The 20110-nt window shown below is 35.9% G+C and overlaps 1 protein-coding gene across 3 annotated transcripts in view; it reads left to right on the plus strand.

Annotated features, from left to right (window-relative positions):
* LOC149575470 (protein ALTERED PHOSPHATE STARVATION RESPONSE 1-like) overlaps positions 1–7621 on the plus strand; it is a 57182-nt gene extending 49561 nt beyond the window's left edge. For all 3 annotated transcript variants that reach the window (XM_089815216.1, XM_089815218.1, XM_089815217.1), the window contains exon 5: positions 6007–7621. In XM_089815216.1, the coding sequence (XP_089671342.1) occupies positions 6007–6868 (862 nt within the window). In that variant the 3' untranslated portion in view covers positions 6869–7621. The remainder of the gene's footprint in view (positions 1–6006) is intronic.
* Positions 7622–20110: the final 12489 nt, after the last annotated feature.

The raw sequence follows: 20110 nt of genomic DNA on the forward strand, positions 1-20110 counted from the left end.
AACGTCCATGTGGGCCCCAGGTGGAATTGAAAAAAAACAATTTTTTTTTTTTTGCTTTTTAGTTAGCCGTCACTGGCTGGGAAAAAGGGGACGGCAGTTGCAAAAAGGGACAGTCGAGGGACTGGAATGGAGTCCCCGGTATGGGATTCCATACCCCCATTTCCTTGCAATTTCTTTTTGGAGTTTCACGGACGGTACCTTTTTCCCCCTATTCGAGACGTCGAAGGGGACAGCCAAAATCAGTACCCGCATCCCCGTTTCGTACCCGGTATAGGGACAAGCATAAAAGGGCCGAAAACGTGTCCCCGTGGAGCATAGGTTTTCATCGTTGATTCCAAATGTGGAATTCAATAGTTTTTTTGTCCTCTCAACTCCCAAGCAAACTAATAGTTAATGCTCCTGGGTGGCCTAAATTGAACAGACTGACCAAAGCTGAAATAGGACACAAAGGATCACGTGAATGACTCCAGGCCCTAAATTTCCTTCCAAGTATTCAAAAATACTTTTGGTATTAATTTTATTTCAAAATAGTTTATTTTAATACTAGTGTTTGAAAATACTTTTTATTTTAATTCTAATAATATTATTAAGTTGCCCTTAATCATATTGTTTTGAAGCAAGGGGATATGGCAAATTTTAGTTGTCCGTACAAATGAGTTTTGTTTTATCCTTCAATCTATTGGTACTCTAAAGAATCCTATATCTTCGTATAGGTTTAGCTCATGTTTCATAGGTCGGATTATGTAAGCTATACTTTTGGAGCTTGAAAAACTATTCAAGCCTTTGACATTGACTAGTCTCTTTGGGGAATGTGTTAGTGTTTAATTAGCATCTTTTAATATGACAAAAATGGAATAGATGCGTAGAACTGCTCTTTGAATTAGAAGGGAATCTCCCTGTTAATAAAAACCAAGCTAATTTGCCCAATGTATATTTGCTAATCACAATCTTTATAATAGTTTCTAGTACATTTCTTGATAATGTTTTTTTAATTAAAGGTGTTGTTTTAGATTCACCTAGAGCGAAAGGTTGAGACATTCTTCTACTGCAGAAATTAATATGGCAAAATTAAATGATGCTTATGATTGAATGAGACTGGATTGGAAGCACACTAATATTGAGCACAAATGAATTATGCACAAAGTTGTAAGTTCTCTTTCAATAATACTCATAATACATGAGTTACAGTAATTATTAAATTGCACTAAGCACAATAGTCATTGAATTCCACAACTCTAAAGCCAAGTGAACAGCAATTGGAACAAAGTGCTTGTTTGGAAATCCCTATCTCAATCTAAAATAAATTCTGAAGTGCAAATGACACTTGTTTATATTGTTTAAAAGTCATTGCATGAAAATAAATGGAGTAAATTAACCAAATTTATTACTAGAAACAGCTTGATTGCGTGAATGCATGTTTATACAAATCATTCTATCTGCTATCTAGAATCACACAATCATTAATTAGATTGATGTAAAAAAACACTACTTAGAAGTGGTATCTTTTGATCTACAAACAGATTTCTGAAAATAAATGATCTAAAAATTGGTGGCTCAAAATCTCTCCTATGTTAAAAGTTGAGATTCCTAAAAATAGCCTAGGCAACCAACTAGCTTTGTCTAAAAACAAGAAACCTGAGCATATGCGTTTCTTTGAAAAATGTTGCCGTGAAAAGTAGTTTTTTTAGATTGGTGGCTTTAGATGATCAACGAAGCTTTTCAATGATCCTAATCATGGTGGATACTTCAAAACACTAGTTTTTGTGGTGGTAACTTCATTCTTGAAAGATGAAGTAAAGAAAAATTGGTGGCAAAGCTACAACAAATGTGTGCCAGAGGATATTTGTTTAACATCCGTCACTGAAAAGTGCACATTGGATGAACTTCTCATGAAATATATCACTAAAATGCGTACTTTAATACCAACAGTTGAACTTTGTCATGTTGAATGGAGTTTTTCGAGCTGCTTGACACTTCTTGGGAAGATTTGGCAGGACTTTTTGCCTGTAAAGCTACCCAAAAGGTCCATTTGCCTTTCAATTATTTAAAACTAAATGTGCACCTAACCTTTCAATTTGGAAATGACAAAATTATTTAAAACTAAATGTTCACCTAATTTGTTGTTTGAAAGCTTGCTCAAGGCTGGGTTGGAGTTTGACACAGCAATGCCATTTTAAAAGATTGTTCAAACATGATGTTAATGACAATCTGTCCCTTGGTGTTAATCACTATTATTTTTCTATTTTTCATGTATTGACATACTTCACTTAGGGTTTTGTCACGTGAAACTGTGCTTGTTATCTCTTATTTTATCTCTTTTTGTTGGTGTGCACTTATAATGTTGCCACTTAATCTGCTGTTGTATTTCCTTGCTGAGCATGGATATCAAAGCATAATATGAAATTTTCCATCTTACACTTCCTTTGGTACAAATTTACATGATTCATCTTAAGACTGCTACACTTAAGACGTTTGTGGAGCTCTATTGGTTGGCCACTAAAACTTGCCCAACAATTTGATCTTTGATTCATCTGATGGGCTTTGTCGAGCTGTCAGCAATTTTTCTTTGAGGGTAAAATCACCTTTTTTTCTGATATCTGCCTGCTAGCTGTTACATGGTTATCTGTTCTTTTTCCCCGCATCCTTACTTTGAACATCTTTGTTGTTTAGTCTTTATTGAGCCTTCTGTCATCATTTATCCCTGCAAAAGTTGTTAGTACAACTGACCAACATAGACTAACAGAGCAAGACATTGAATGTGATTGTTAGAATGGATGGAAAGACATGGACATAAGTTAAGATTTCAAAACTTGACAAAATACCTTGATTTTTTGTGGATACTACAAAAGATTTGGTGATATAGGGTTGATAACATTTACAAAGACATACATAGAAAGATGAAATAATGAGTTGTTTTACGAATTGGGGCATATATTCTGCATAACATATCATATTTTTCAACATTCAAAAAATGTTGGAAAGCTGGTTAGATGATCTACCTTATCACACATGGAGAAAGAGAGATATACTGGTGTTGAATACCTTGGTGTTTCTGTTCAAAATATCCATAAAGAACATTGGCTACAAGACTTAGGTCATGTTAATACCTATTTTGGTGGAAAGCTGTTTGGGTCACTTATGGTTGGTCATATTTTGTACCAAGATGGCAAATGATATCCAAATAGTCTGTTTTGATAACCTTCATTATTGGGAGACGGGTGATTTGACCTAGTGTTTGATGGCAATGTGAAATCTTTCATAAGTCCAGTGTGCATGGCCTTTTATATTGCCTTATGTACTTGCCTGTTCAACTTGATGTCAGTAAATTCTGTCAATTGTTTTGACGAAGTTTAAATCTAATTGAACACAAAGATGTAGGATTAGGTTTTCTAGGAGCAAAAGAGATTGAACTAATATACACAGGATTGGAGGACCACAAGAATGCCATTAGTTGGCGAAGGAGAGAATGTTCTGATTCTCTTTAAGAGTTCCCTAAAATATGCCAATTAGGTGTTTGCGTTTTAGTGGAAAATGTTAAGGGTACACAGTCTTTCCTGTGTATTTCTAACCTTCATGTTTTTTTTTGAGTTCAAAAAGTCTTTCTGATATTTTATCCTCCCTAAAAAAAATCTTGTATGCTTTCAACAAGCTTGATACGTTTAACTTTATATATTGTTTGATGAAATTTATGTAGCTATATGACTTGGTGCCATTTCCCCCCCTCATTTCTGTTTCCATCCCCATGCTTGTTACTATTGAAATTTTGTTCCTATGATTTTAGGAATATTTCCGAGAGCTTTTCTGGTTTGCATGTTTTTGCACTGCCTTGGAAGGGCTAGACAGTGAGTTGCTACAGTAATATTAATAATCTAATAAACTACAATTTTTTTTTGGTTTAGAACAAATCATCCTTGCCCATGGGAGGCTGGATGACCATGTCTTATAGTTTATTCTTAAGTGAACTTTTATCCTCCCAGGCAGCTAGGATGAATATATAGGCTTCTTAGCTCTGTTCTTTCTTGAAACATGATCTTTAAGCCCTTAGATATTTTAAAAATTATTTCAAATTCCCGCCTAATAATGCAACATCACTGTCACATGATCCTGTTTAAAATGTGCAAGCTGATTTCTAGTTGGGAAGGCAAACCCTCTTGCTTATCATGTAAATGCAAGGACTGGTAAGTGCATTTTCAAAAAGCTTATTATATCTATTCATTTTCTAATCAGAATAGAAGTAATTGTTTACCAATGCCACAGACATTGAATCTCTAGAAATATTGGCAATTACCTGCTCTCTCCAGTAAAATTCAAGTTGCTGATTCTCCATTTGCTTTATCTGGTTACTCATTTCTTTAACCAATTTGGATCTTTAGATGTTCTGAAACTTTGAAGTCCCATAGACAAGCATCTTTCAACAAGATGGAAATATTGACAGGCATTGTGTGGGCATAATTGTAGTGTGCAAGGATGCCACCCACCGTTTTTCTGCGAACTTCCTTTTGGTTCTCTTCTATTGAGTTGGGGTATAGTTTAAAGCTAAAATGCTAAATCTGGGTTCAAAGCTTGAGCATGGAGAAGTTATTTGGCAGATGTATGTGGCGGTGGCCTTCACCAGAGGCCTGATGATCCTAGAGGGTAATACAACTAATCATGGGAAGAATTCTTCAAGTCCAGCCCTATGAACAGAAAACACCAAGTTTTTTAAATATGTAGACCTAGAAATTGTGTTTGCTCTAGCTTCTTGATGAAAAGGGTTTTGGTTAATGGCCAAATGAATATTTTCTTGTGATTTTTTTCAGTTGAAATTCTTGGTTGTTCTTGATGTGAGCATGTTCAGGGCCTCATCAAGATGAATGGATATGCGAAATGAAAAAATTGAGGCCAAACTTGAGGCTTGATTTTACATGCATTTTCCAGAATTTTAATGAAATTAGAGAACAGGAGGACAAGTAGCCTGGAATCTATATTATAGCCTTTGATTCTGTGAAAGAATGGTTCTTAGAGATGCAATGTCACTTTTTCTGGCATCCAAGATAACCTCCATCCAAATTTTAAGTTTCAACCTACAGAATTACAGATGCTGTTGTTATTGGCTTTTATGTATGGTAAGGCTTTATTCTATGGTAAGTGTTTCAAAGTTATGCTAGATTTTGTTGTGAGGCATTTTGCCAATGTTAGATCTGACCTCAAATGTGTAACTTTTGGACATGTTTGTACAATCAGTGTTCGGCAATAATGCTTACACGCATTTAGCAAGCAGCTCTGAAGATTGTGACCAATGTGATTGAGGAGCCAAGTACCTGTAGGAGAAGAATACCTGTATTCCAGTAATTTCCTTATGAATGACTCAATATTTTGAACTGGTTTACTTGGCAAGTTCACTGCACAAACTAAGGCTTGAGGTCCACCTCATCAGATTTAGAGCCACATCAGCATGTTGTTGAGGCATCATAAAATACAAAGGAAAAAAATAAGTCCATTATTGTCCTTTAAGTTGTTTGTATTGGGGCACATGTGGCATTATATGATTTGTTGATTTTCTGAATTTCATTCAATAATTAGAAATGCAAGGCCACCACTACAACTTTGAAGTCACTAGTAGTGTGAAAGTTCAGAAAATTTCTTCTAAAGCCCAAAATAGTCACAACTATTGGAATCCGAGTCCTCTCCCTAAGTTTAACCCCCAATACAGAAATATGTATGGATGCTTTCATTTAGCTTCAAGTACTGTAACTAGTGAAGGATAGATTATTTTGTCCATTCTGAACGTAGAGACTTTCTGCTGAGGAGATTAATATGGGCTTTACTTCTTTGTCAATGTATAATTTTTTTACTTGTCAAGTAGTTACTTTTTGTTCATTCTGAATGTAGAGACTTTTTATTGAGGATATTAATTCGGGCTTTACTTCTTTGTCAATCAATCTAGATTTTGACGACTTTTCAATCTGTTTATTTCATCTTTCTGCTTCAAGTTAACATGTGTTAATTGTCATATTGTATTTGCAGGTTCATGAGAATGTGGAAGGTCATGCTTGAGTGTCATCAAAGACAAAATAAGATTGTTGCAGTAGCTAAATCTTTAGGACGTGTTACTGCTGGGGATGTATCCGATGAACATCATCTAAAGGCAACTATACATCTGGAGTCTGAACTTCAAAATTGGCATGCATGTTTCAGCAATTGGGTTGGAGCCCAGAAGGCTTATGTTCAAGCTTTGAATGGGTGGCTTTTGAAGTGCATTCATCAAGAGCCCGAGCAAACTTCTGATGGGCCTGCACCATTTTCCCCTCGCAGAGTTGGTGCACCCCCTGTATTTGTCATTTGCAATGACTGGTCTCAATCATTTCGTGATAGGCAAGAAATTCAAGTTGTTGATGCCATAGAAAAATTGGCAGCAGCCATAAAACAAGTGTACATACATCAGGATGAGGAACAGCGTCAGAAGAGGAAGGCCGAGTTTCTTGAAAAGGATCTAGTTGGAAGGGCTCATTTAGTGGAAAAGATGGAAAGCAGATTGCATGAACCTCAACCTTCGTCGGATAAAAAACATGAATCAGATATAGGACAAGCTAGTGCTGGTTTGGCTGAACAGAAAATTTCTATAGAGTCTTTTAGGAAACACGTGGAGGAGGAGAATGCAAGACACAACCTAGCAATGCAAAAAGCTCGCAATCTCACCTTGAGCACTTTACAGACAGATCTAAAACATGTATTTGAGGCTTTGGTAGAATTTTCCTCGTCTGCCCTGAAAACATATGAACAACTTGTAAATAGCGAGAAAGAATTTCTTTCCCAAGTGAATGGTGAACATGAGAGAGAAGATTTTTCTCATGCAAATGGTGAAACATCATATATAAAAGATGCTTAACGGTCAAGTTAGCATGTTGGAAAAGATACTCTTTTTATCTTGTGTTTTGAAAAGTGCTCCTGTATGGACACAAATAAAACACAATGAGTGAACGCAGTCAAATATTTTTCCTACTGCTGTGAAACTGGGGCGGAAAGCTGGTCTCATGATAGGCATAACGTCCGAGTTGTACAGTATTCACCAGAGTGCATGAGAACATCCATGTTGTGCATATGTCAGGAAGGTGGGTAAGCAATGTGTCGGGCAAGTCATGTTAATTTTTGTTCAATCTATGATGTGCAGTTTGTCTGGTGCATGGAAATTCAGACAAGTAATTTCCATGTTGGAGGATTACCAGATGCAGAACACGGATTTTGAGTTGCTCATTGAGTAGTAAAATCTTGGAACTGCAAAGCAGAGACAAAATGAGCTGTGATGGTTAGTGGGATCACGTTGATTATTTATCATAAGGGTATTCTTCGTGCATAGAAGTTTACAACAAATATGGGGTAGGAAAGAATCCAGAATGCGCTTGGCATCTGTGTAGACAGGTTCAGTATGGGCATCTGGTTTTCCTAATAAATCAAGAGCATGTATTTGACAGGGAGCCTTGGCAATCTTTGTAATCATTGCAATTTTGGATATTCATTTGATAGCCAAGTTGTATTCTTGGTGCAGTGTAATAAAATTGTTTCCATCATGTTCATTGGCAATACACTATCAGATCGGTCATGCCTGCCGAGTCTTAGTCATATAGAATATGAATTTTGTGAATGCTTAGCACCTACTTTTTTAATATGATTTTGAACCATCTCAATATGCATAAAAAAAATTGACAACATGAGCTGTGGGTTTTGAAACTCACAACAGTACAAATTTTCGCTACGGATAAGATTTGACAATTTTTGTTCCCAATAATGTAGACTTTCAAAATTCTTAATTTTCCAGGTGAATAAGTTGCCCAATAAATTTAAGATTTGTAAGCTCAATGAGATTTTTAGTTTCTGAATGATTAATAGCTGAACAACTTGAGGCTTATGTATGATTTCTATGGCGGTTGTTGAGTTGAGAGGATTTTCAGTTGTAATGACCTACGGTCTACCTGTATTACCATTTTCAGAATTTCAGTATATTCCAGCCAGGGACAATTGGTCCCACTAACTATATAATTATAATGTTTAAATGACTTCTTAATACCTAGAAGTCTAATAGGGAGTACACGCATGAAACACTAAGAGAAGCACAACTAACGTCCTAATTTCATGCAGAAAACTCAAGATGGGAAAAATTATGGTGTGGGTAACACCCGCTATACGAAACACTGATTGCAAAATTTCACGTCAGAGGTCAAGTAACTAACTGGTCCTGACAAGGACTTGCGGACTATTAAGCCACACTGGCCTATACCTAGATACGGTCACTTGCAAACTTTAAAAGATCACTAACATAGGCTAGATACAAGATATGGATTACAGTGATTTATATTAAAACCGAGTACAAATGCATTCCATTACGAAACTGATAATAGTTCTTTGTTTATATATCAGTCAATGATTTCATCTCTACAAATCTGTACATTTGCAATCGCCAATTATTAATCTTCTATTTTATAAAGATCATTGAACTGCCAAAAATTAATTTACAGCAAGCCTGCACAGGTAGATAATTTGGCTTGAGGTTTTGGGTAGTTCTCCTTGGTCTTGGGTTCAAATCTCTCTCGGGTTTAAGAGGTGAGAAATCTTGCAGGTGGCTGATCTCAACCATGGGGGACTAGTCTCGCCCTAGCTCACATCGGACGCTGGTCATCTCTGGGCTAGGTTGCAGGGACTCCCCCATGTAAAAAATAAACACTAAGAAATATGCAACATTGACAATGTATTTGGACAAATTTTCTCTAGAAAAAATCTTTAGGGAAAACCTGTTTTCCAAATTAGAAATATAGCACACTTAACAAATTAGGAGTTACAAAATTCCTTACCTCTTATTGGCGAAAACTTCAACATTTGTCAATTTCTCCTGCTAATATTTACCCAATGCTATCTCCAACACTATCACTACAACCTTGTTGAACTTGCAAGACTATTTGCTATCTCTTTAAATTTATTTGCTAGGAGTGCAAATGCTTTTACAAGATGTGTTCTCCAAATGCCTCCTAACCCCATTTTATACTACTTTCATTGGAAACCAACAACAAAGATCAATTCTTCATCAACGACTGAAATAAACAACTTAACAAACCCTAAAGAATTTGTTTCTAGTTGATTCTAAAAGAGGTTAATTAAGTAATAAATAATTGTCTTTACTCTTAACAAATTTGTTTAGAAATATTTATTTACTAATTTTTAGCAAATAGATGAACATCTATCCAAGCTACCAAAACTAACACTTCCTCTTAATGAGGAAGCTGTTTTGCATGACACCCAATTTTTCTCTGAAAAAGATAATTTTTTCCTTCCCTAATGCCTTACACAGAATGGTGGCTACTTGCTCCTCTGTAGGTATGTATTGTAATTGAATAATACTCAATTGTACACAATCCCTGATGAAGTGATATTTGATGTTTATATATTTACACCTATCACAAAACACTAGATTCTCAGACAACTTGACGCAACTCTGATTGTTGTAGTGTATCACAGTAGTCTCAATCCTTTGACCAAACAAGGCCACCAACAACTTTTGAAGCCATATAACTTCACATGTCACCATGCTAACTGCTATGTATTATGCTTTTGCTGAACTTAGAGCCACAAACTTTTGCTTCCTATTGAACTAAGAGACAACTCCTGATCCCAAACTGAAACAACACCTCAAAGTGCTCCTTATTCATTGTACTTTCTACCCATTTCGTGTCAATATAGCCTATCAATTTGATTCCTTCACCTCAAACATATCTGATCCCATACTCAACTGTACCACACAAATAACACAACAAATTCTTAGTTCAATGCACTTTCTTTGGCTCAAGTATGAATTGACTAAGAGAGTTTATTATAAATGCTATATCTCACCTGGTGTTGACCAAATACATGAGTGAACCAATCAATTTCCTGCATAAGGTGAGATCTACATCCTTCACTCTAAATGTATCTACCTTCCTCCAATTTGAGATCATAGGTGTATACATGGCTTTGCAATCTTCCATCTTGAACCTCTTCAAGATTTTGACGCAATATTTCCCTTAACCAAGAAAAATATCTCCATCCGTCTGCCAGACCTCTATGCCTAGAAAGTAGTGCATAAGTCCCAAATCCTTCATCTTGAACTCTTTTGCAAGGTCCCTCTTGCAATCCTCTATGAGCCCTAGTGAACTTGTAAGAAACATGTTGTCCACATATAGAACAAGAATGAGAATCTCACTACCAACCACCAACTAGTAGAGGTTAGCATTTGCCTCACTCTTCAGAAAGCCCACTTCCTGCAAATATTTATCAATGCACTCATACCATGCCTTGGAAGCTTGCATGAGTTTGTATAAAGCTTTCTTCAATCTATACGCATGTGTCTCTTCGCTGTGTACTACAAAGCCTTCTAGTTGTTCTATGTATACCTCTTCCTTGGCCACTGGAGCAAATGTCTCCTCATAGTTTATTGCCCCTTTGCCATGAACCTTGACCTTGTATACTCTTCCTTTAATTCACTATTAAGGAATTCACATTTTCTTCATTGTATCTAGCTCCGAGATGTTGTTGTTGTGGAGTTTGATCAATCTTCAAGTCGGAGATTGTTGTTATGTGGAGCCTAATTAGACTTAGAGATTAAATTTTTAGTTTTTTGCTTGATGTGATTCCCCCTCCCCTAGATTTTTTCTACGAGGGTTTGGGAGCAGTGCCCCTTGCGGGGTCTTGGGGTAGAGCCCCAAGTGTGCTCCTTGTCACAATACATGGCAGGGTCGAGGAGCAGTGCCCCACAATGCAAAAAATGACTTTATGATTGTAAAAGGTGTTGGGAGATATTTTCTTATTTGATAAATATAAATCATTGATTATTAATCTCTATTTTATAAATATTATTTAATTGTTGAAAATTAATTCATAGCTAATATTGAAAAATAACATAACTGCAACTTCGCCAATAATTTTTTTGAAAAGAAACATGTAACACAATATTTTTAGACAAATTGTCCCTCAAAAAACCCCTAAGGGAAAACCAGTTCGACAACTGAGAAATATATTGAATTTCAACAAATTAAGAGTTACAATATTCCTTACCTCTTACTGGCTCAACTTCAACAATCTCTCAATTCCTCTTAGTGATATTCACCCAATGCTATCCCTAATGCTACCATTGTGTCCTTGCTAACATTGCAAGACTATTTTCTATCATACAAATTTATTTGCTAGCACTGCAAATGCTTCTACATGATGTGTTCTCCAAATGGCCCCTAGCCCCCTTTTATAGTACTCTAATTGGAAAACCATCGATTCTTAATCCATGACTGAGATAAAAAAACAACATAACAAACCCTAACCAATTTGTTTCTAGTTATTTTCAAAAGAGGTTAATTAATTAATAAATAATTCCCTCTACTCTAACAAACTTCTATAGAAAGCAATTATTTACTAATTTTTAGCAAATAGAAGGAACAACCAAGTAAGCTACCAAAACTAACAATCTCTACAAATATGCACATTTTCTCTTACACTCTTCACAACATCTTGTGTTTTTATCTCTAATTCCTATACATCTTGGAAGGATCTTTGCTTAGATTTACTCATTGCAATACAAAATAATCTTCATTAGGTCTGTAAAAAAAGGTGTAGCATGTAAACCATGAATTGTTAGGCTCCAAACACCAACTCCCATGCATGCAAAAGAAAAAAGAAACGTGCGAAGTTTCACACTGTGTTGGTACACCCTCCACAAGATCTAAAATTATCACCATACAACACATTATTGTAAGGTTGAAAATATCTTTAGTCAGCCAAAGTAAGAAATTGTAAGTGAACGTAGGGTAAACAATAACAAAGTGCAAAGCCCCAAATTTGTTGTAACCCAACACAATATCACTTGATCATCATGTAAACTAATCAACCAACTGCTGCATCATAATAATTGATAGTGGAGGAATGCAAAGCATTCCTACAAGTACGTACACCATTTGTTATAAACCAATGCTCTGAACATTATAACTTTTGCTGGGAGAAAATCAAAACATGAAATTGATATGTAGCACCTTCAAACACTTGTCAACACTATATCCAATTGTAGACCAAAAAGAACAAATCTAGATTGATAAACTATTCACTGGAATAGTTCCACTTATGTGCAAATAATCAAAGACATCTCCAAAAGCTTGGAAACAATTGCAGACCACCAGTTAATGGCATATACATGTTTTTGCAAAAATCTTTGCATATCTATGATATCATATATGCACACATGTTAAATTATACTACTTTGGAACATAGAGAGATCATTTAAAACTAACTCCCACTTATTATCAATCTTTGGAGACTACTCCAATAAGTTTGACATCAATGACAATAAAATATTCATGTTCAATAATCTCTCCTTTTGTCATTGATTACATATTTTGTGGACTTTTGCGAAAACCAAATAGTTCTACCCTTCGACATAAAGGACAATGGGTACCACCCTAAAAAAGATTATATAAAGTCTAAACTGTCAAACATTACTCCCCTTGAGACAATACACACACACACACACACACACACACACACACGCATTTAGTTTGACAACTTATATAATATGAAAATGTACAACAACTCCCACTAACTCTAACAACTCTCCCCTTGGGAGATTGCAACCTAAAATTGAAATTGCGTCATATATTTGCCGGTATATATGTTTGTAGAAGCTCAAAATTATCTTACCACTAAGTGTTAATGTGAGTTTTTTTAGTTCCACTACAACATATATAATTTAATATCTCAAGATTTAATACCAAATTTGTAACTCTCTGAACAAGGATGCTCATGTGCTAAACAATGTAGATGAATTATGTGATCAAATGAGACAACCTCAAGGTTTCTTTTTTAATGTGGCCTTTCACTTAGATTTATGATGTAATTTGCTGATTATTATAAATGGACTTATGCTATTCATTTAGTGGACACCAACTTGACTTCTTCAATCACTTCCAAATAAATAACTTGCAACATATAAGGGCTTAGGAATTCTATCAAACTCTAAGAATTGAAGATGATGTTGATGATGGGGCCAACCTTTAATCAATCCTTGTTTCGCTATGTCAACTAGCCATATGAAGATGCTATCTTGTATGGATGCATGAATGATTTTCACATTGTCAACATTCATCCAAATAACATATGAAAGCACAATCTAACTGAAAATCTCCAATAGAAGCTAAACACTTGCAATTTAGGCCCAAACTAAGCTTGTATTGTTAGTTACAATCAACAAGTACCAGGTATTACTCTAGCTTCACCACTAATCACTATTCAACACCATCTTCCATCCATCTAGTTCTCTTTAACATGAAATAAATTTTTAATATAAGTCAAAGATGCAAAAACCATGTAATACTCCAAAATGATCATATATATCCACCATGCAAGTACAACAATGAATAGAGAACAATTTTGGTAGTACTTTAAAAATAATTTTTCAACATAGCTCTATTACATATGATGTGATCAAGCCTTTATATAGGGGTTCAATTATAGTGAACGATCAAGATTGAATCAAAACCAGTGGCCCAAATTAATCTTCATAAGCTCTAATATGGGTTTCCATAACCATAGCTACAAATATTAAATGCCCACCCAATTACAATCACACACCACCATGTGAGCCAATAGAAAAATTACATTGCCTTCATGAGCTAGTTAAAAATAAATAAAACATAACACCCAAGATAAGGTACACCAATGAATGGGTCAATGATTTTTTTTAAATGTTGTGCCAATGAGAAGAGAGGTTAGGTAGAAGCTTGTAGAAGAAAAATTCTTGTAGAAGAAGCCACCATTTAATAAGATGATGACACTTGCATTTATGCTAAATCACTTAAAATGTTTTTCCTTTTATCCCTTTCCCTCTTGATAGATTCAATGAATCTAGACACAATATGACATTCTTAACTAGGACACTTCATATAGTTTCATAAGTTGAGCCTTAGAATGCTCGCCCTATAGACCCCCCACTCCCTTGATGATGATAAATTATTGTTAAGCTCGCATTCTTCACTCTTGGTGAATTGTCTTCCTTGGATGAGTTTCTTGCTTCCTGAACTCTTGATTTTTCCTCCTCACTTTCGCTGAGGACCTCTCCTTCCCCTCTTCTTGGCTTTAGATCTTCAGCTCTCACCACCTTTCTCTATAATTGAAACCTCCAATAAACAACCCTTACTCAATTTTCTGATTTAGTTACATAGGGACTTGGATTAAACCTAACGATTTTACTTGCTGATGTATGAAATTGAACCCCTATAATTCTATATCAGACCTTGAATTTGGTCAATCTGGGCAATAAAATGACATTAGAACATCGAGGAATTGATTAAATCTCTATCCTAGTTGCCTTAGTCCCTTCATCACTTCATTTTCAATATGATATTTAACCAAAAACAAAAGGGACTGAAAATTCTAAAATTGAACTCCACCGCGGAATCAAATAATTCTGAAAATGATGACAGACCCTCGTAAAAATAAAGAGAAACATTGTAAGTGATAAAAATTGAAGTGCTTGAGTGGTAGTGCTCAATTCAAACCCCCAGACCTGCTGAAAATGATCAAAACTCAGTCCCTATCTGCTGTTAAATACTTGGAAAAATCTTAAGTTCGGATCTTGTAATGAATAAATGCAAGTATGTCCCCTGACTTGTTGAGGAATGATGAACACCAGAGCTTCCAATCCCCCAATCGATTATAAATACTGGTAACTGGTTGGTTTTCAACCTGATAACTTAAAAATGTCACGAGTTGAACAGCTATCATCTCCATCGTTCAAATCCGACAACAAAATGATTAAAAAAATCCAAAATAGATGGTCGAAATTCTTAGATCTACCTATAAATAAACATAAAAAAAACTTATTTTGAATCGAGAGAGGGTTTGTTTATATAGAAATCTTCCATGTTTTACCCTTCTAATGCATTGCTACCTTATATTTAATGACAATGCTTATTATATTACAACCTCTTGATCATTTCAAATTCAAATTTGAAACCTCGTAATTAAAATCAAACCTCTTTCATTCTTCTCTTGCAGATCTTCATTGATTTTAAATTTCATCCATTAAATATTCAAGAATTCTTGTGTTTTAATTGTTGCTTTGCATCAAATTTTGCTTCATGGGTATTTAGTCAGGGCCCTTGGATTTAAATTTGTCTTTAAACTTAGATTTGAATTCGCATGATTCTTAAGACTTTTTAAGTAGTATTATCTCATTTAAGACCCACACTTAGAGCCTAGAACCTCATATGTTTGGGCCTTCAAATCATCAATTTTAATTAGGACTAGACACCTAAATTGGATTAAGTTGAAATTGGTTTAAAACCTACTTTAGGCCACATGTCTCATGCTTTATAGTGTCCCTTTCAATTATTTAGATTCGATTTGTAATGCATAGGCCACACATTACTCCCATATGGAATATGCCTTGGATATTCATCTCCCACATTTAGATATAGGGTCTAGGCACATGCCGAGTTTGCAAGTTACATGCTAGAATATAGGTCTGGGCGCTTAATTTATGTCTCGATAAGGTCTAAGCACTATCTTTAAATCCACATGTTTTGAGATGAGGTCTTATTAAAATTGCCTCAATTTTAGGACTATATGGGATTTGATCTAATAGTATAAAGTAACCAAAACACGAATCAAGAAGTGCTTTGATAGGTTACTACTCTTTGTGATGAGGAGGAAATAAACAATGAGGAGGAATTTGTTCTAGATAAGATTCCCAAGGTAGAAGAATGTAGATGCCTCGGTCTTGTCCATTATGGAAAGAATATGGTATACTATGCCAAGGTTAGTAGAAGAAGAAGCATTAAGTCTTTAAGTGACCTATTATGCCTTGCATACTCGTACCTACTTTTTGTGAGCAAAAAGTTGGGTCCCGTTTTTTTCTTTTTCCTTGTCTTGTTTGAGACAAGTCCTTTGTGTTTGTTTCAATTTTCCTTGTTTAGGTCCCCACTTCTCAATCCACATGACCAATCCCTTGTGTGTGGCAGAAGTATCCCCAATCTCATGCCAAGGGTCTCCAACTGGTGATAAAAGAATTTTTGGACACATGAAGGACCCTTTTGCTCATATTTTCTATGAAGGAAAAAGGATTATGTAGTCTTAGGTTAGACACATGGCAATGTTTATTAATAGACAAGTATAATTAATACACCCTTTAATTACCGCGATGGATAGGCTATTTAAGACATCTAAAGGGATTAACTGTTGATTGTTCGATAATCAAAATTGGGCCCTACAAGAAGTTTTCATTTTGGGTTGCCACCCACTTGTAAGTGATCTTTTTTGTGTCTACAAGTGCTCCAGTGGGTCAGGCTAGTTCTAGTTCATGTTCAAACAAGGGTGGGTCCTAGCGGTGCGACACCCTTGCAAGTTAGTGTTTGAGGTTGGTGGTTTTGCCCTTCACTTTCTTTCTTTTTTAGTTCATATTTTCTATGGTTTTTCGTTGCTCATCCTTTTCTTTTTTCGCCCCATTGGTATTTCTTTAGGTTTTGTTCTACTTGCTTTGCCTCTTGGGACATTGCTTCGGTGGTTGTTGTTCATCTTTCTTTTGCACTGTTGTTGTTTTGTTTCATCTGGTCGATTGTTGAAGGGCCAAGCTTGTCAACTCCACCCCCTTTGTGTGTAGAACAAGTTAACGTTCCTCCCAAAAAATGTGCTTGGTAGTTTGAGTTTTAACTGCTAGTTGGTGGTTTAAGTTCATGATAGAGGTTTTCTTTTTCCATAGGAAGGTGGACTTGGCTATGTTGTTTTTCCTTTGTGTGGTTTCATGGTGCAACTTTGCTTCTTTTGGTCTTTTATTAGGTGTTGGCCCTGTTGAAAGAGTGGTTTGCACTCGAGGTGCCCTTTGGTGCTCATTTTTCATCCTTGTTTTTGTGTGGGGTTGAATCCCACTAGTCAAGTTGGTTTGCTTAGTTCGACTTTGGATATGAAATTTAGAATTTGAGATATGTTGTCATTCTTAAACGTACACGTATGGCCTCAGTCCTAGTTGGTTAGTGGTGGCATGCTAGCATTGCGCTAGCAATCCTGTTCATGTTCTTGGGTGACTATAAGGGGAGTTTTGCCTCAAATTGTCTACCAAGATACATTCTCCATCCCCAGGTTGAATGCCTTGCATCATTAACAACAAGTTGGTTGGTATTTCAAATTCAAATAGATATTACATCCAAAGTATGTAGCATTAATTGATATGATGTGTCACACAAGAAAATATTGAATAGTAGTCTTGTTAGTCACATAAGGACAACTCAACGATGTAAGCCACATAGTAAGTTTATTTTTTTGGGCAACATGATTTGGGATTCTAACGAAGAATAAATAATTGATATTTTGCTAGTTTGAAACTATCTATTTTGTGCTCACAAGTTTTAAAATTGTAGGTTTTCAAGGTTTGAGGATTTTGGCTCCCATGACCAGTGAGAGATAGTTTCATGCTTCCAAGGCATGATTTCCAAATACGATCTTTTGTCTTTTTACAAAGAATTACTTTACTTGTTTTGGCTTCCAGGTTTTGTGTTCCTTCCCAAATGGTATATTAATCTTCAAGGAAAGGATAGGGAGCACAAGGTCTTGGGAACCCTAAAACCTTAAGTTTAGTAAAATTAGGGTTTTAAGGAGCATAATATTAACATATATTCGGTCCTCCTAGGTGTTAATGGATTTTGGCTTTAGAGGATCATTTTTTTTTGGTATATCGAGGCAGGGTGAGAACTAGTGCCAATTCTAGAAGATGGTTATTGCCTTGTAAGATAGGAACCTCCAAGCACGTACAGGAAAATGATTCCCCAAGGGTTCTAGGCTAGCTGAATCCTGAGATCCTAACCATGGAAGGATCGGTTTCCATGACATAGGAGCATCCTAGGGTAGTTAGAAATCCTTCATGTTGGAGGAATTTTGGCCTTAGATTTGTGGACTCGATCACCAATCGAGTGGTTCTTGGTCATTACTGAGTGTAGTGTTGGCCGAGGAGCTCGGTTACTGAAAGAGCTCAACAAATCCTATTTCTTGGCATATACTATGTTGCTTGACATATGAGGAACTTGATAATGCTTGTAGGAGCTCGGTCATGCTAGGTGGTATTTGCTAATGCTCAACAATTTGTTTTTATGAATGGAGTTCTTGCAAATTTGATCAAACGACTTGGTGCATTTAATGCACAAGGAGTGTGATCGTGATGTGGAGCGATCATGGGAGCTTGTGTGGACATATTTGGGTCTTTTTTATTTGTCTTATGTGCATTTAATGGGTGTTGTAAGCCTTCTAAATCATTTGGTATTTACTATCTATTGTAGGCTGACTTGTGGCTTAAATATGTATTTAATATATGGGCCTATTTAATTTGTAACTTTCTAGGCTGACTTATGGCTTAGTTGGATATAAGTAGCGGGTCTTGTGGAGTCTTGGATTTTTGGTCATTCAACATGGAGAAGAAGAGTACTTGAGAGGAACGAAGTTTGAGAAGAGCTAGTGTTGCGACTTGGGAAACACGAAGGTTGCTTGGTGGTTTGTGAGTACAAGTTTAGATTCTACTTGGGGTTTTCTATCTAGGATAGCTAGGTTTTGGATCTAGTGAGGTCTTGAATAATTACTTGCTTATGTATTTGGCCGTAACCCGAAAGACTTTATAGCCAGGCATGTTGGTTGTAAATCTTATGATTCTATTATGAGAATTGGTGTTATTCTAGATCTAAATCTTTGTGTTATTGTGTATATTTTTCTTTGTGGTTAATTGATGGGGTCTAAGACATCTCCATTAGGGATTCTCCTACCTTGTATTGCATCAAGTGGTATAAGAGCAAGTTGATCTTAAGGATTTGTTGTAGAGGGTTTGCAAAGATCTTGGAAGATGCCTTTGAGAAGAATGTATCCTAGGGAAATTGAAGATCTCTATGATGCTATGGAAACAAGGATATCAAAGAAGGTTAAAATAGATTTCAGATCTGAGATGGAGTTGATGAAGAATGAGATCATGAGGGGTATAGCTAATGCACTGTGACATGTTGGTATTGAAGATGGTTATGAGGAAGTTGTTGAAGACTTCAAGGTTGTTGGATCATGTGGTGAAGATAAAATTGATCGCATGGAGAGACCTATGGAAGATAGGGGTAGTTGATTGGATAGATTTGGATCTCAGTTGAAGTTAAAGTATAAGATGGAAGTTTTTTTTATTTCTTAAGTACTTTAAATCCTGAAGACCTAATTGATTGGATTGATGAATTGGAAGACTACTTTGAGTTAGAGTATATCAGAGATCCCCTCAGAGTGAGGTTGGCACATACTAAGTTGAAAGGACATGCTTCTCTTTGGTGGAAAGAATCACAAATAGATAGAGAAGAGGAAGGTGAAATGAAGATTACTTGTTGGAGGTTGATAGTGACAAAATTGAAGGCTAAGTTCATATCTGTTGATTATGAACTTGAGTTGTTTAAGAGGTTTCAGAATGTGAAACAAAATGATTTGTCTGTAAAGGATTATACTAAGGAATTCTACAAGTTGACAATTTGTTCTGGACATAGAGAGTTGTCTAAGGTGAAGATGGATCGATACATCAATGGTTTGAGATTCACTATTTAGGATGAGGTTGGTATGCTAAATATTGACTTGATTGAGGATGCGTATCAGTATGCTTTGAGGGCAAAAGAGAAGTTGAAGAGAAGAAATCAAGGTAATTCCCATGGAAAAGAGAAGCAAGATCACTCAACGAAGGATAAACCGAGTGGAGAAGATGAACCAAAACCTATTGAGTAGAAGAGAAGGACATGTAGAAGTGCATTTAAGGGTACTTTCTACATATGTGGTGAATAAGGTCATAACTATTTTGAGTGTTCATGGAAGGTTGGTGATAGGAGAGATTTTATAGTGAATGAAGTTGAGGATCATGTCAATGAACCTGAGCAAGAAGGGGAGAACTTGTTGGCTTGACAAGTACCATTTGGTAAGAGGGCACTCAAAAAATTTCAAAGGAGTAATTTGTTCGACAATCATTGTAAGTCTAGTGCTAAAATCTACAATGTGATTGTGGATGGTGGTGGTATGGATAACCTTGTTGTTGAGGAGATGATTCAGAAAATTGGTTTTAAGAGAACGAGACATC

The sequence above is a fragment of the Cupressus sempervirens genome, chromosome 2, assembly GCF_028749045.1.
Source record: "Cupressus sempervirens isolate cs-2001-9-10 chromosome 2, ASM2874904v1, whole genome shotgun sequence".
Taxonomy (NCBI): Eukaryota; Viridiplantae; Streptophyta; class Pinopsida; order Cupressales; family Cupressaceae; genus Cupressus; species Cupressus sempervirens.